Source organism: Monodelphis domestica, chromosome 2 (assembly GCF_027887165.1).
Source record: "Monodelphis domestica isolate mMonDom1 chromosome 2, mMonDom1.pri, whole genome shotgun sequence".
NCBI classification, from domain to species: Eukaryota; Metazoa; Chordata; class Mammalia; order Didelphimorphia; family Didelphidae; genus Monodelphis; species Monodelphis domestica.
The window spans coordinates 326,877,144-326,891,591 of NC_077228.1; the positions used below are offsets into that span (position 1 = coordinate 326,877,144).

General features: G+C 31.9%; 1 protein-coding gene across 1 annotated transcript in view; it reads right to left on the reverse strand.

Annotated features, from left to right (window-relative positions):
- Positions 1-416: 416 nt before the first annotated feature.
- The window catches only part of TMEM30A (transmembrane protein 30A), a 51,489-nt gene continuing 37,457 nt past the window's right edge, over positions 417-14,448 (reverse strand). Inside the window, exons 4-7 of the mRNA XM_001373889.3 lie at positions 9,498-9,585; positions 7,286-7,423; positions 6,008-6,214; positions 417-3,162 (exon numbers count right to left, since the gene is read on the reverse strand). Coding sequence (XP_001373926.1) covers positions 2,969-3,162; positions 6,008-6,214; positions 7,286-7,423; positions 9,498-9,585 — 627 coding nt within the window. The 3' untranslated portion in view covers positions 417-2,968. The remainder of the gene's footprint in view (positions 3,163-6,007; positions 6,215-7,285; positions 7,424-9,497; positions 9,586-14,448) is intronic.

Sequence of the window (14,448 nt, forward strand, 5' to 3'; positions counted from 1 at the left end):
CCACAACTCATACCTTCTTCAGCTCTCCATTCCTATGTCTTTACTCTAAAAACTAACAGAACCTTAATGGTATGACTAGAGTTCAAGTGAGAATCTGATCACTTCTTAAATAGGTAAGAAAAATATATCATTAAAACCTTTACATTTTTTAAACACAGAATTCCTAATATGCTTCCAATTCCCTCTCCCTTACTCCCCTAGCAATTATGGTTCAGTGTGTAGCACCTAAAATTAATGTATATTAGTATCATCTATTTTAAAATATCTATAATTTTAAAAAATGAAGATAAGTGCTCAAAATATTAAATGAAATATAAGCAAGGAGTTATTAATATTTATTCTTTGAGCTTAGGCTGCAGTTGTATTTGAATCTCACCAATAAATGTTATTAACAAGACATGGCCAACATACCAAAGTAAATCCAGTTCATTTTTATTAACCTGTAACAGATGCTAACAAAGTAATCTCTCAAAAATACAAAGAATTTTTTATCACCAGTCAATAAACAAATTATATTCCAACTTAACTCTCCCTTTGGTTAGATATTCCTCTACTAAGTAATATACAATAATTTTCCAATTAAAAAAAAAACCTGCTTTATGATTTAAATGAAATTTCTTAAGCCTTTATTTACTGCATAACTACTTAAAATGGGAAACCTTTTAACACCTCAAAATATTTCCTGCAAGTTTACACACAATCTATAATGTATTTATTAGTCTTCCTCAGCCTAATTAGGTGCCTTAAAATTAAGTTTAATTTTTTGAAAGCAGAATGCCCCAAAACTGACATAAAGCCTTTAAAGATAAAAATATTTCCATTCCCTTATCCTTCACAGAAACCAAATAAATATTCCATATTCATTAGACTTAGGTAATAATAATTTTGTATATGGCTCAAAGGGAGGCATGGAGGCTAGAAGAGATAAAAGAGGATTTAGGTCTAAAATTTATCAGAAAAATGAATAAATTTCAAAGCCATTTTGGAATTCCATTTTCAATATATATATTAGACATTTATGGAAAAGCTCTTTATTTGTCTTTTAATGGCACCTTAGTCCCTCAGATTAGACTTAAAGATGCAAGATATTTCTCCTTATACTCCTTGCTGTCAATTTGTACAAGAAAGAATCCCTTATTAATATTAATTCATAAAGCATAACTTATCATGTGGGATGTTCCAAATGATGAAGACAAGTGACAAAAGCTGGGGAACTAACTTTTTTTAAAAAAAGGCTTCCATATAAAGAACACCTCATATAACTATAGAGTCAGATATTTGACAGTCTCCGTGATAGTCACATGTTAAGGATGCCATGCAAATCATTTTATTATGAATGAATCAGGTCAGTGTATGACTCATGTAATCTTATTGTAAATTTATATAAAATATTAAGATGTGTGGCACCTTTTATACTATTAATCATTATGTTCTTGAATGAGCATACATTTAATGAAAACTAAAATAATACCCAGACTTTTGATTTAAGACATAACAATGGGATAAACCACTTCAGAATAAACATACTTTTTTTCTATATAAATGTACAGATATATATAGAAGATTAAATTTAGTAAACAAAAAAAGAATTTTGAATTCAATTAAGCCACATTTTCTTATTAATTAAAACATACATTTTCATGCATGTAGAAAATAACTTTACATTCACTTCAAGATAAGTTTCATTAACAAATTACAGCATTTATTTAATAGTGAATATGTATAATTTACCAAGATAGCTGCATATAAAATAACCTCCACCATATACATTATAATTTATTATATGCATAATCTTCCTCAGAATTTAATCAGTAACAAAGAAATTTTTTTTTAAGTTTACTCATAGGAAATCCAATCAAAGGAATTGGCATCTATAATTACACAAGAGGTTGAACATACTTCACAACTAAGAAATTGGAATAATTCCTAGGTAAAAGGATTAATATTCTTAATGTGTTCTGGACTACAGCTTTATTACACAAGTCAAAACACTTACCTGTAAAAATAAACTTAGTTTGAGATAGTTCCAATGGTGAGGCAAATTTCTCAGTGCTAAACATCCCCCGTAACGAAATCTTAACCACTTTTAAGTACTTAAACCTGGTTTATCCTCAGACATAAGATATAGCTCTGCCACCAAAGAGTACTAATTTCCCATTTCAGCTTTTCTTCTTTCTTGTGAAGAGGAAGCTCGAAGGGAAATGACCACAATGTGAAACATTTAAAGTTAGCTGGAACACCTGGCTGTACTGACTTAAACAAATGGAAATAAAAATTGTAAATTCTATCCAGAAGGTAAGTGACCTAATCTCTTTAGACATGACAAATCATCTATTCCTATGCTATATATGTTAAACATGTCCTATTACATTAGAGCTAGGCTTGACACAAGGCTCTACTGGATAAATTGAATATATTAACCACCTTAACAAAGACTCTACTTGAAGCCTATACACACAACATACAAAAGAGAAGAAATGTTTTATTTAGATTTATCTGTTTATCTTCTCATAACCTTTAGATTCCTGAAAAGATACTAAGCCATAATATATTCTTATACATCTTGTTATCCTTTTCTTCATACAATAAGCATACAGCTTTACATATGTATATAATATTACCCACAGAGCACAAACATTAAAGCAGCAGATATATAATATAGGAAAGAGGTTGTATACAACATGTGGCCTAGCCAATAAAAAACAAACATAAAAAGCCATTTTAGCAGTCACAGTGTTGATATGATCATTATAGCTACAGCTAGTTTCTTTTGAGATACCCGTCATATTTTCACAAGTCATCCACCATGAAGAAGCATAGGACAAAGCTATTTTAAAAATTAGGGGGAAATAAAGAGTTATGCAGCCAGCTTCAGAAATGACATACTAACCAGACACTTAGCATTCAACAGGGAGGCTGGGTTGGACTGGCCTTGACGCACATGCAGATTTCTTTTCAGAATACAAAATTAATTGGGAATGTCAGCACTATTATTTCTGTTTCCATATTTATGATGAATTACTAGCAGTACAACTCCAAAAAGGAAGCAGATAGATCCAACAGTGATGTAAGCAATACCCAAAAAAGGATTTTTTCCTCCCATCCATGAAATGGTGCTTAAGATCATCCGTTTTCGTCCATCAAAAGTATGTACTGGATAATCTGAAGATTGTATAGGAATATTTTTTTATGATCAGTTAGCTTATTTTGAAAATGTTACTTTAGTTGGCATTCTATATTTTATCTTTCATAAGCATTATTAATTTGTTGCACTTTGACTCTAGGATGGAATTTCTTTACAAATACCTAAGGGAAAATAAATTCTGAGATTCCTAAAAAATTATCAGAAATGCTAGGTTATGGGTCTAGGAAAAGATACAAGTGAATAAGCTTATGATATTTTCATTAACCACAAGGATTATGTAGTACTATGGCACAACAATTTAAGAAATGAGATTTTTCTTGGCAGAAAATACTAAAATATTTACATGTAAAAACAATGAAGACATTCTTTGAATATTGCAGATACCTTATTACTTTAAACTTTTTAAATATAGTTGTTCTATTTGCCATTTTAAAAATGTGTTCTTTTTTGTAATTTAAGATGGTTATAACATTGTGGGGGGAACATAGTGGATATTCAAAATCCTAATTTTTATATGTACTTAATGTTAAATGAAAACTTACTGTTCAGTTATAAAATAAGAAAATTGTGAACAAATATGCAGTTTCTCATTTAAGATGTATATGTATATATGTAAGGTGCATACCTTAAAGTACTACCTATTTATATTGATCTATAAGAGTACTTATTACTACTCCAATAAAATATATTTTGTTTATATGGTTTCACTAGTCACTCCAGATATAAAGACTCAAGGAAGCACTTCATTTGAAAGCATTATTAATTATTCATTTAAATCTTAAAAAAATTAAATAAATATTAATTTAAATTAAATATAAAATAAAAAAATTTTAAATGTTAATTTAAATTTTGATGAAATATATATATATATATATATATATACGTGTATGTGTGTATATACACACAGATGCCAAACATATAAATTAGAATACCAATAATTTTAAAATATTTTTATCTCTAAAATTAAATCTAATAATGATACTTAGGGAAGTAAGGAATTATAATTGATTTTGTTGGCAATATTAATTTGCTTTTTTGCTGGGCATTAGTAACCGAGAAATTTCCTAAAATTTGTTTACTCATTTCAGCCATGTCCAACTCTTTGTAACCCTGTTGGAAGGTTTTTGGCAAAGATACTGTACTACAATTTCCTTCTTCATCTCATTTTACAGATGAGGGAATGAAAGGAAACAAAGCAAGTAATTTAACTATGGTCACACTAGCTGTGTAAGTGTTGTTAAGTAAGTATCTAAGGCCAGATCTCAACTATGGTCTTCCTGGTCTTCCTGACTCTAGGACCTGCACTCTAATTCACTACACCCACCTACTTGCACTTACTTTACTAATATGAAATTTAAGGCAATACTGAGAGATTATCTGGATCCCTTGGATGAATTAGTATTTTAAATTACAGAGATGTAGTCATTACAAGTACAAAAATAAAAATTAGGTTTCTTAAAATTTAAACAAAGCATGTATGAAATAGGTTAACTACATTCAAATGAAATAACTCATCCAGAGAGGCAGTGTGTAGTGGGCAGAACTGCCACTGAAGTCAGAAAAACCTGAGTTAAGACATATATTTGGCATCTACTGGTTCTGTGATCCTGGGCATTCATGTTCTGGACAATTAGAAATTATAAAATGTGGCTTTTAAAAACAAAACTCATATTAAATCAAAAGCTTTTAACCTGGGGTCTATGTATAAATTTCCTGCAGTCTGTAAATTGGAAAAGAAAATTACATCTCTATTTTCACTAGTCTTTAACTAAAGCTTAGGATTTCCTTTAATTTTGAATGTAGATAACAAAACATTCTAAAGAGTCCATAGATTTCACCAGAATATCAAAAGGTTCATAACAAAAAAGGTTAAGAACTCCTGAATTTAACATGTTTGTTGTATGTCTATGTTAATGGATTCCAGAGAGATTTTTATGTTAATCTCATCTGTATTAGTTTATAGATTTGTATGATTTAATTTAATGACATACAACAGAGATATATAATTATTATGTTTCTCCCCATAACAATCCACATGTACAGCCTGGAACTGGAGGAAGTGTCTTACAGAGCTCACATATCTTTTTTTTCATTAGTTTAATAAGTTTAACAAATAGCTGATTATTTTCTTGAGTGTTGGGGAAAAGTATAGGACAAGAAACAAAAAGGAAGCACAGAAAAAATAATCCCTGATAGGGTAGGATGAGGCTCTGTCAAGTAAGAGTATAAAGCAACTATCTTTTTTGTCTCATGTTCAGATACATTAGAATTGTTTCAGATGAATGGAATCACACCTATACCTATTGCTATGCATAAGAAAGGCATTGCTTGGTGGACAGACAAAAATGTGAAATTCAGAAATCCAACCTGTATTGTTGGTGGAAGTTTCCTCAGTTTCCTTAATCAATGAAATTACAGGTCCAATCTTTATCCATAACTCATCCATAGTTCTTATACACTGTTAAACAGCAAATGGTCCAGAATTTTCAACATATTTAAGATACATATATATGTAAATCAGCATGTTACCAAAATACAAATATATAGGTAACATACTGATTAATGAATGGATAAAGTTTAGGTATCTCTTACCATAAAATATGCATGAAGGCCTAAAGCACTCTTGGGAATATAAGAATACAGTTTTCAAGGAATTTCTCTAAAATCTAAAATTTGTGCAATTGAAACAGAAAGCCTACTCTTATCTATATCCTTAATAAAAATTAAAATCAAATAAATAATATTTGTTACACAAACTAAAAACCAAAATTGCTTGTTTGGCCAATAAAAGATTGAACTTATTGATATGTCAAAGGCCTTTTTATAGGCCTGAACTCTATAGAAGTAGCAAAAAAAGGATACTGTATGTGATCTTCAAAAGGTATTGTCCAACAGGTAACGTTGGATGTAATCCATTCTTTCGCTCTATCAGGCGATAAAGTTTCCGAAAAGTAGGTAATGCTGCAGTACGCATCCATACAATAAAATCTTCATTTATGAATCCATTGTTTTCTTCATCTTTATCCAACATATACACTGGTTTGGGCCAGTTTCTAGGCTTTGTAGTACCTGCAAAGAAAATGGAGCAAAATCTTCACTACATATGAAAAGTTTTATTTAAAAAATACTATAAAGAATTAAAGAATATGCTTTTCTAAATCTTGAAGATTTAAATATAATTATATCCCAGATAACTCATTATTTCTTCATTTTCAAAACAACCTTATTAATAACAATAAAAAAGAATGAAAATTTAGCCAATTATACAATTTACATGTAAAACAGTAAAATAAGCAAATGAAACACTGGCATATCTTTCAAAAGACAACTTTTTAAATGTAAAGATATAATAATGGTAATAATTGAGTATATCAAGAGCAGAATAAATTTTTGTTTTAAAAAAATCATGATATTTTTATTTTTAGGAGATTTAGTCACAGGAGAATAATAGTAAGATCACTAAATTTAAATATAAGAAGCCAGAGTCTGAATTCCATTTCTAACACTAATTGTGTGAACTTGGACAAGTCATTTAAGTTATCTTTGGTTTTTTATCTGTAATGTATAGATTATAATATTCATGCTACCTATCTCAGAGTTGCACTGAGCAAAATATTTTGTGAATAACTCTAAAGCAATAACATGAAACCTTGCCTAAATTTTAAAATATTCAGAAACATTGGTAACTAGTTTTAGGATTTTTTAAAAATTCCCTTAAACAAGGATAGGGACTAAGTCAATGCTGTAGTTCCTTATGAGGCATCCTTTCTACTAAAACAAGCTGGGCCTTCCTTGCAACCTATAATTTTGGAAAGTTGCATAAGGGCAATAAAAAATTAGGTGATTTGCCCAGCATCACACAACCATTAGGTTAAGTTGCCAAAGGCAATACTTTAACAGAGATCATCCCAGTTCCAAGGCCAGTTTTCCATACTATGTTACCAAAACTATCAAATTGCAATTTACCTGGGGAAAGAAAAGTAAAAATTATGAATATTTAAGCTTTAACAAGATAAGAAAATGCAAATGACTCTTTAGCATTCCTCAGGTTATGTGCTTTTTTAAAAACAAATTTTAATATTTATATCTTCTTAAAATAACCTCAAGTTGGTTTTTTTTTCCCTTTTATTTTAACCTTACCTGTAAAAGTTTCAGTCAGATTGTCTCCAGGTGGATTTCTGAATTTCACATTTTTGTCTGTCCACCAAGCAATGCCTGTCCTATGCATAACAATAGGCATAGGTGTGGTTCCATTCATCTGAAACAATTCTAATGTATCTGAAAATGAGACAAAAAAGATAGTTGCTTTATACACTTACTTGACAGAGCCTCATTCTACCCTATCAGGGATTATTCTTTCTGTGCTTCCTTCCTTTTTGTTTCTTGTCCTATACTTTCCCCCAACACTCAAGAAAATAATCAGCTATTTGTTAAACTCATTAAACTAATGAAAAAAAAGATATGTGAGCTCTGTAAGACACTTCCTCCAGTTCCAGGCTGTACATGTGGATTGTTATGGGGAGAAACATAATAATTATGTATCTCTGTTGTATGTCATTAAATTAAATCATACAAATCTATAAACTAATACAGATGAGATTGATATAAAAATCTCTCTGGAATCCATTAACATAGACATACAACAAACATGTTAAATTCAGGAGTTCTTAACCTTTTTTGTTATGAACCTTTTGATATTCTGGTGAAATCTATGGACTCTTTAGAATGTTTTGTTATCTACATTCAAAATTAAAGGAAATTAGAATTAAAGGAAATCCTAAGCTTTAGTTAAGTTTAGTTTAGCTTTATTTTAGTTTCTAGTGAAAATAGAGATGTAATTTTTTTCTTTTCCAATTTACAGACCCCAAGAAATTTATACATAGACCCCAGGTTAAAAGCTTTTGATTTAATATGAGTTTTGTTTTTAAAAGCCACATTCTAACAGTATGAGTATTACCAAAAAAAATGTTTCCAACCTCTTGTATATCACATAATTCTCCTTTTATTTTGTATCCAATTTTTTCCCAAAAAAGTACAAATAAACAGTCCACAATAGCAACTCTGTCCGTAAGTCTATATATACCTCTCTGATCCTCAATTCTACCTTAATCTTTAACAAAAAGTTTTCAAGAGAAAGGCAATGTGGCATAGTAGATAAAGTGTAGGATTTGAGTCAGAAAGAAAGACTTGGGTCTTTGGCAGGCACACCCTGCTATTGCCATGGACAGGTCATTTAAATTCCCTGAGCCTTGGACAAGTCTAAGACTTCAAATCTTAGGTTATAGCAAATTTCCAAAATCAACAGTTCCTTAATAATATACCTTAATAAGGCACATTTACAGTTTTCTTAGTTATGGTTTTTGACAATGTGATTCATTTCATAAAGTTTTCTCTATTTCTGAACTATTAACATATTTATCATTAAAAAAATAATATATAAACCATTACTTTGACACAAAATACAGTCTGTTTAGTCACTTTTCAACCATTATGCATTTAGGTTATTTCCAAGTTTTTCACAACTACAATAACCGCTATATACAGAAATATATGAAAATAATTTCTTTCTTTTAAGGTATCTTGGAGTATTTTACATAATGAATATTAACTTACAGTAGGACTTGGATCTCAGCATGTGTATGTACTACATTTTTTATTGTACATTAACTTTTCATAACTACAAAGTATAATTTTGGACCCTACAACAAGCAGATATTTTAAAAGGGAATTCAAGTGGTGGTGTTTTTTAAATACTCAAATAAAATAAAAACTAGCACAGTAAATACACACTTACACACCCAGATCCACCCACCCACACTAAACAACCCTAAAAATTAAATAATGGATTGCTAAATTAAATGGCATTTGTATTCTCCATTACTACTCTCAGTTTGGTAGTATTACTGGTCAGCAGACCATTTCATTATATCTAAAATAGGATGGAAAGTTGTATGTGCTTCCTTTGCTAAGTGTTGCTTATCCTCCTTTCTTTCCTTCCCTTTGGTTAAAAGTTTCCCAGGAGGATGGAGAACTGTTACAAAAAAGTCACAAAATATTAAAGTTTTTACAATATTTTGAGAAATAGAACAAGAGGGCAAAGATTTATCAACCAAATGTATGTGTGTATACACATACACACAGCAAAAGACAATAGCACTCTAAAATTTACAGTGACTCTCAAAAGATAAAAAACATACATTACTTTTATTTTCTATTTAATAAAGTCTTAGATTTTCATACTTAAAACTTTTGAGTTCTCTGTTTTATCCATGTTACTAAAACATTAAGTTTGTAATATACTACATAAATTGTCATGATATTTCAAAACAAGGAGCAGTTTGAAAGAGCATACCATTAAACATACTGTTGGCAATAGCTCCACAAGGAGCAATTGGTATATCTTCATCCCTGCGATAGGGCTCACACTCCTTACTGGGATTCTGATTTTTATAAAGAAAGAAAAACAAAATTATAAAGACAAACATTATGACTAAACCATGGTCTAACATTTCTTAATCTGTCTAAAAAATATTGAGTAGGTAGTTAACATTGCCATATAAATCCCAAGTAATTCCAATTTTAACACACTAATTAAGAATGAGTTTGTAAACACAGTTTGTAAACACAGTTTGTAAAGAGTTTTGCCTTCAAGAATTCCCAAAAGAATGCTTTACCTAGGTATGGCACTATAATATAGTAATTGAAACAATCTGAAAAAATGTACTAAATATGAATTAATTTTTCATTCTTATCTTTTACCTGAATAGTTTTTTTTTATTTTTATCTATGCAGCAAGAAGAATTAGGAATAGACATAACTGGATTTATTATCAGATGAACTGGGTTTTGTTCTCAGCATTACTACTTAACCTCTCAGGAACTTGGTTTTTTCATCTGTAAGATGGTGGGACTAGAATAGATGGTTTCTGTAATCCTTAAATCTGTGATCTTTTCTATAACCACTTACTTCCTAACTTTCCACTCTTCTCCACAATGCCTTGATGGCTTTCTCACCCTGGAAGATTCCACTGCCTCAGTAGCCCTTTCCTTTTCTTTTCTCTAGTCACCAAACTTCTTTCTCCTACCACTATCTGTTTTTCAATTCTCTTTTATGGTTGCCTTTCCTCATTAGAATTCAAATTCCTTGAGATCAGAGAGTGTCCATTTTGTTTGTATTGGTATCCCCAACACTGCACAATGCCTGGCACATAGTTAGTACTCAATAAATATTTACTGACTTGATCTATTTATTATCAATACAAGTTAAACATCAAGTTTCATGTTACTGGGGCACTTAGGTGGTTCAGTAGATAAGCCAGGCCTAGAAACAGAAGGTCTTGGGTTAAAATGTGACCTCAGACACTTAACTGTGTGATCCTGGGGAAGTCACTTGACTCCTCTCTCTCTCTATCTTGGAAATGATACTTAGTATCCATTCAAAGATAGAAGGTAAGGATTAAAAAAAGCACATGAAAAGTGTGCACTCTTCTATATCAGATACTTAAAAAGAGGAGGGACCTTGGAGACATGGAAAAGAGGAATTGGTCTCTATTTTCTCACTAAAATATATGAATCAGGGTCATCAGCTAAGAAAGTGAATGAAAAGATAGAATGAGAGGCTTGAGGGGAGAACAAATGAATTCAAACAACCTCTGCTAAGAATGGAATAGGAAATTGTGGTATATGTTGGTGATGGAATACTATTGTGCTAAAAGGAATAATAAAGTGGAGGAATTCCACGGAGACTGGAACAACCTCCAGGAAATGATGCAGAGCGAAAGGAGCAGAACCAGGAAAACAATGTACACAAAGACTGATACACTGTGGTACAATCGAATGTAATGGACTTCTCCATTAGTGGCAATGCAATGTCCCTGAACAATCTGCAGGGATCTAAAAAACACTATCCACAAGCAGAAGACAAACTGTGGGAGTAAAAACACCGATGAAAAGCAACTGCTTGACTACAGGGGTGGAGGGGATATGACTGAGGAGAGACTCTAAATGAACACCCTAATGCAAATACCAACAACATGGAAATGGGTTTGAATCAAGAACACATGTGGTACCCAGTGGAATTGTGCGTGGGCTATGGGAGAGGTGGTGGGAGGGAGGGGGAGGGAAGAAAAGAAAATGATCTTTGTTTCCAATGAATAATGTTTGGAAATGACCAAATAAAAATTAAAAAAAAAAAGAATGGAATAGGGAATCAAGAAGGAAAGAATGAAAGGCCTATTGTCATTACTACTATTCTTTCCTTAATACCTTTTTACACAAACTTAAAGATTTCACAAATTAGTTACATTTCTCTGTAGTACTACAATTGTAAAATGCAAGTTTAAACTAATTATGAACATTACCCATTATTAAATGCTTAGAAGAGCCTTGAAGACACATCAACAGGCTAATATCTGTTATTTAAAATAGAGTACAGAACTCATCATGTGAATAACAAAAAATATTTAATAAATATCTACTTCATAGAACTAGATAAGCTACAAAGACAAATATGATGCAATAATATACTTTGGCTAATCCCAATTAAGTACTGCAAAATACTAAATCCTATTTATTGCTTTAGAAAGCTTTACAAATTTATAATGGAGTTATCTTTTCTATAAAATGTTTAAATTCTCTTGGATGCAGGGTCTATCCTATATTTCAAATCTAGAGTTCTATTATATCACAGTACTTCCTTTATATCCCACTACCTCATGAAATGTTTTTATATTAGAATTTGTTTTTTAACTGATGAATTTTTCTGACACAGCTGAAATTCTTTCATAAAGTGCATTCCTTGAAAATAAAAAAGCAAAAAACCAAATGTAACAAATAACACAGGATACTTTTCACTTTTATAGTTTGACATTTGTTAATAGAAGGGGAAATATGTGTGTTTGAACTTTAATAATGCAGTGTCTTGTATTTTAAATTTGTTGCTGTTTAATGTTGCCTTCAATTACATTGTTGTAGTCATTGTGTTTTGACGTTTTATAGTAAGAACTTATTAACTTCTGATACTTCCAATTCAATAAGCATTTACATATATACATATATATAATCACAAAATTATTTACATTGTCTCATGCTAGACATTAAAAATATGACAGAAATTTTAAATGGTCCTTAGGCTAAAGAAGCATAAAATTTATTGGTGACTAGAAACAAGAAAACATAATATAATTTGAGGAAGGAGAGAGAACTAACAACTAATTGGTGCTACAGGGAAGAGGTTTCAATCACAGCATTGCAGCCAGGAGTCAAATTAAAATAAAACTAGAAAATATTTAACAAAATATATAAAAAAGAATGAGATAATGTAAATTTGTGGTTTCCTAGGTCAATATCTGCAGCTCTCAAGGATCATTATGAATTTTGTTTCTATTTAAGTTTGAAACCACAGCTGGGGAGGGGGGGGGGGGTCAGGAAAGGTTTCTCATAGAATGTGTGGTACACGAAGCCTGAAGGAAGCTAAAAGGTCTACAAGAGAGAACTGAAAAAAAGAAATGTATTCCAAGCATGGGGCAAAGACTGTACCAAGGCACAAGGATGGGAGATGCAATAACAAATTTGAGGGCATTTTGCTGGAACATAAAGTCTCTGAAGAGTAATAATGTGCAATCATCTTAGAAAGGTAGGCTGGAGCCAGACTTTTAAAATTAAGTTGAGGAATTTGCATTTTATCTTAAGAGGCAATAGTGAGCCACTGGAGCTTCTTGAACATGGGAATACTATTGTTATACTTGTGCTTAAAGTGAGATCATTCAGGCAACTGTGGAACACAGAGCAGAGTGCTGAGGAGATGGTGGAGTCCAAGTAGAAAACTGCTGCAAAATTCTGGGAAGAGATGCAGAGGGCCTAAACTAGCATAGTGGCAGAGCGGAAAAAAAATATATAAACCTCTCCAGTATTTCCAGTGGTATTTTTCCATTACTTTTTTTTTTAAACCTTACTTTCCATCTTAGAATCAATACTGTGGTTTTGGTTCCAAGGTAAACTAATACTTGGAGTTATTTATATTGATTTAAATCTTTAACAAAAGTAACTTGCAGACTAAAAAACATGTGAATGCTCCAGAATAAACAGGAAAATGGAAGTGTGATAGGACTACTGTAAACCTTAAAATTTCTTAGACTTATAAATGTTGGAAATTTCACCATTGGGAAATTTCATACTTGAAAAATTTCCTATTGATAGTGAGAACTCTATTGGAATGTGAACCCCATTGGCATGGGAGGTTCCTCCTCCTCCCTTCTTAAGATTACTTTAGGACAGAAACCTTTTGCTGAACAATGGAAAGGGCTTTGACCTATGCTTAAGCATAGAACAGGAATTTCTTTGAATCATGATTGATTTTAGAATTGATACAATAGAAATACTTGGAATGACAGAACCAGGTCTTGGAAAATACAATTTCCACCCCACTCAGTCCTAACAGGATTTAGGAAGGGCTGCAGCAAAGGATCAAGATTTAATTATTGAGAATATGACCTTCAACATACATGTGGCAAGCCACAGACCTCTGGGCGGTCCTGGGTTAAGCTAGAGCCACCATTGGCACAGGGAAGACATGGACAGTGATTGGTAGATGTGAGAACTGAGGGGAGGGAACTTGGATGGGTTCCTTAAAGATAGAGGGGTCTGAGGACTGAGGAGGGTTGGTTGGAGAGGTTTTTGGTCTGAGAGGTGGTGCTTTGAGAGTTGGCTCTGAAGGAAGCTGGAGGTGGAGGCCCCTGAGACTGTTTCTCCATTTTGGTCACGTGAGTAATAGGGACTGATCTCCTTTCTTTGCCTCAGCTATCTAAGGGCTTGGGCCTTTTGGCCCAGCCTAAACAGAAGGGGTATTTAAGCCCTATTCCCTTTTCTCCCCTTTCTCTCTCCCTCTCTCTATCTCTAATTCCTTTCTTCCTCCTGTTTGACTGCTGACTTGAGTTTTCATTTAGGAATTACATAGCTGAATTCCTTGGCGACCTTAAATTAATATATATCAGTCTTTTAAAGTGATTTCTTTGTCACACTACTCCACTATAATATTTTGCTATACACAAATCTTGAGTTTCTGTGAGCTCCATGGATCTAGGCATATTACCAAGCCTTTGAAAAACTATCGAAATATCTTGTCCCTCAATTTGGAATTATGTACAAAGGGCTCTAACAATACATAAACTCTGATCCAATAATACCGCTACTAGGTCTATACCCCAAAGAGATGAAAGAGGGGGAAAATGACCTAGTTATACAAAAATATTTATAGCTGCTCTTTCTGTGGTAGCAAAGAATTGGAAATTAAAGGGATGTCAATCA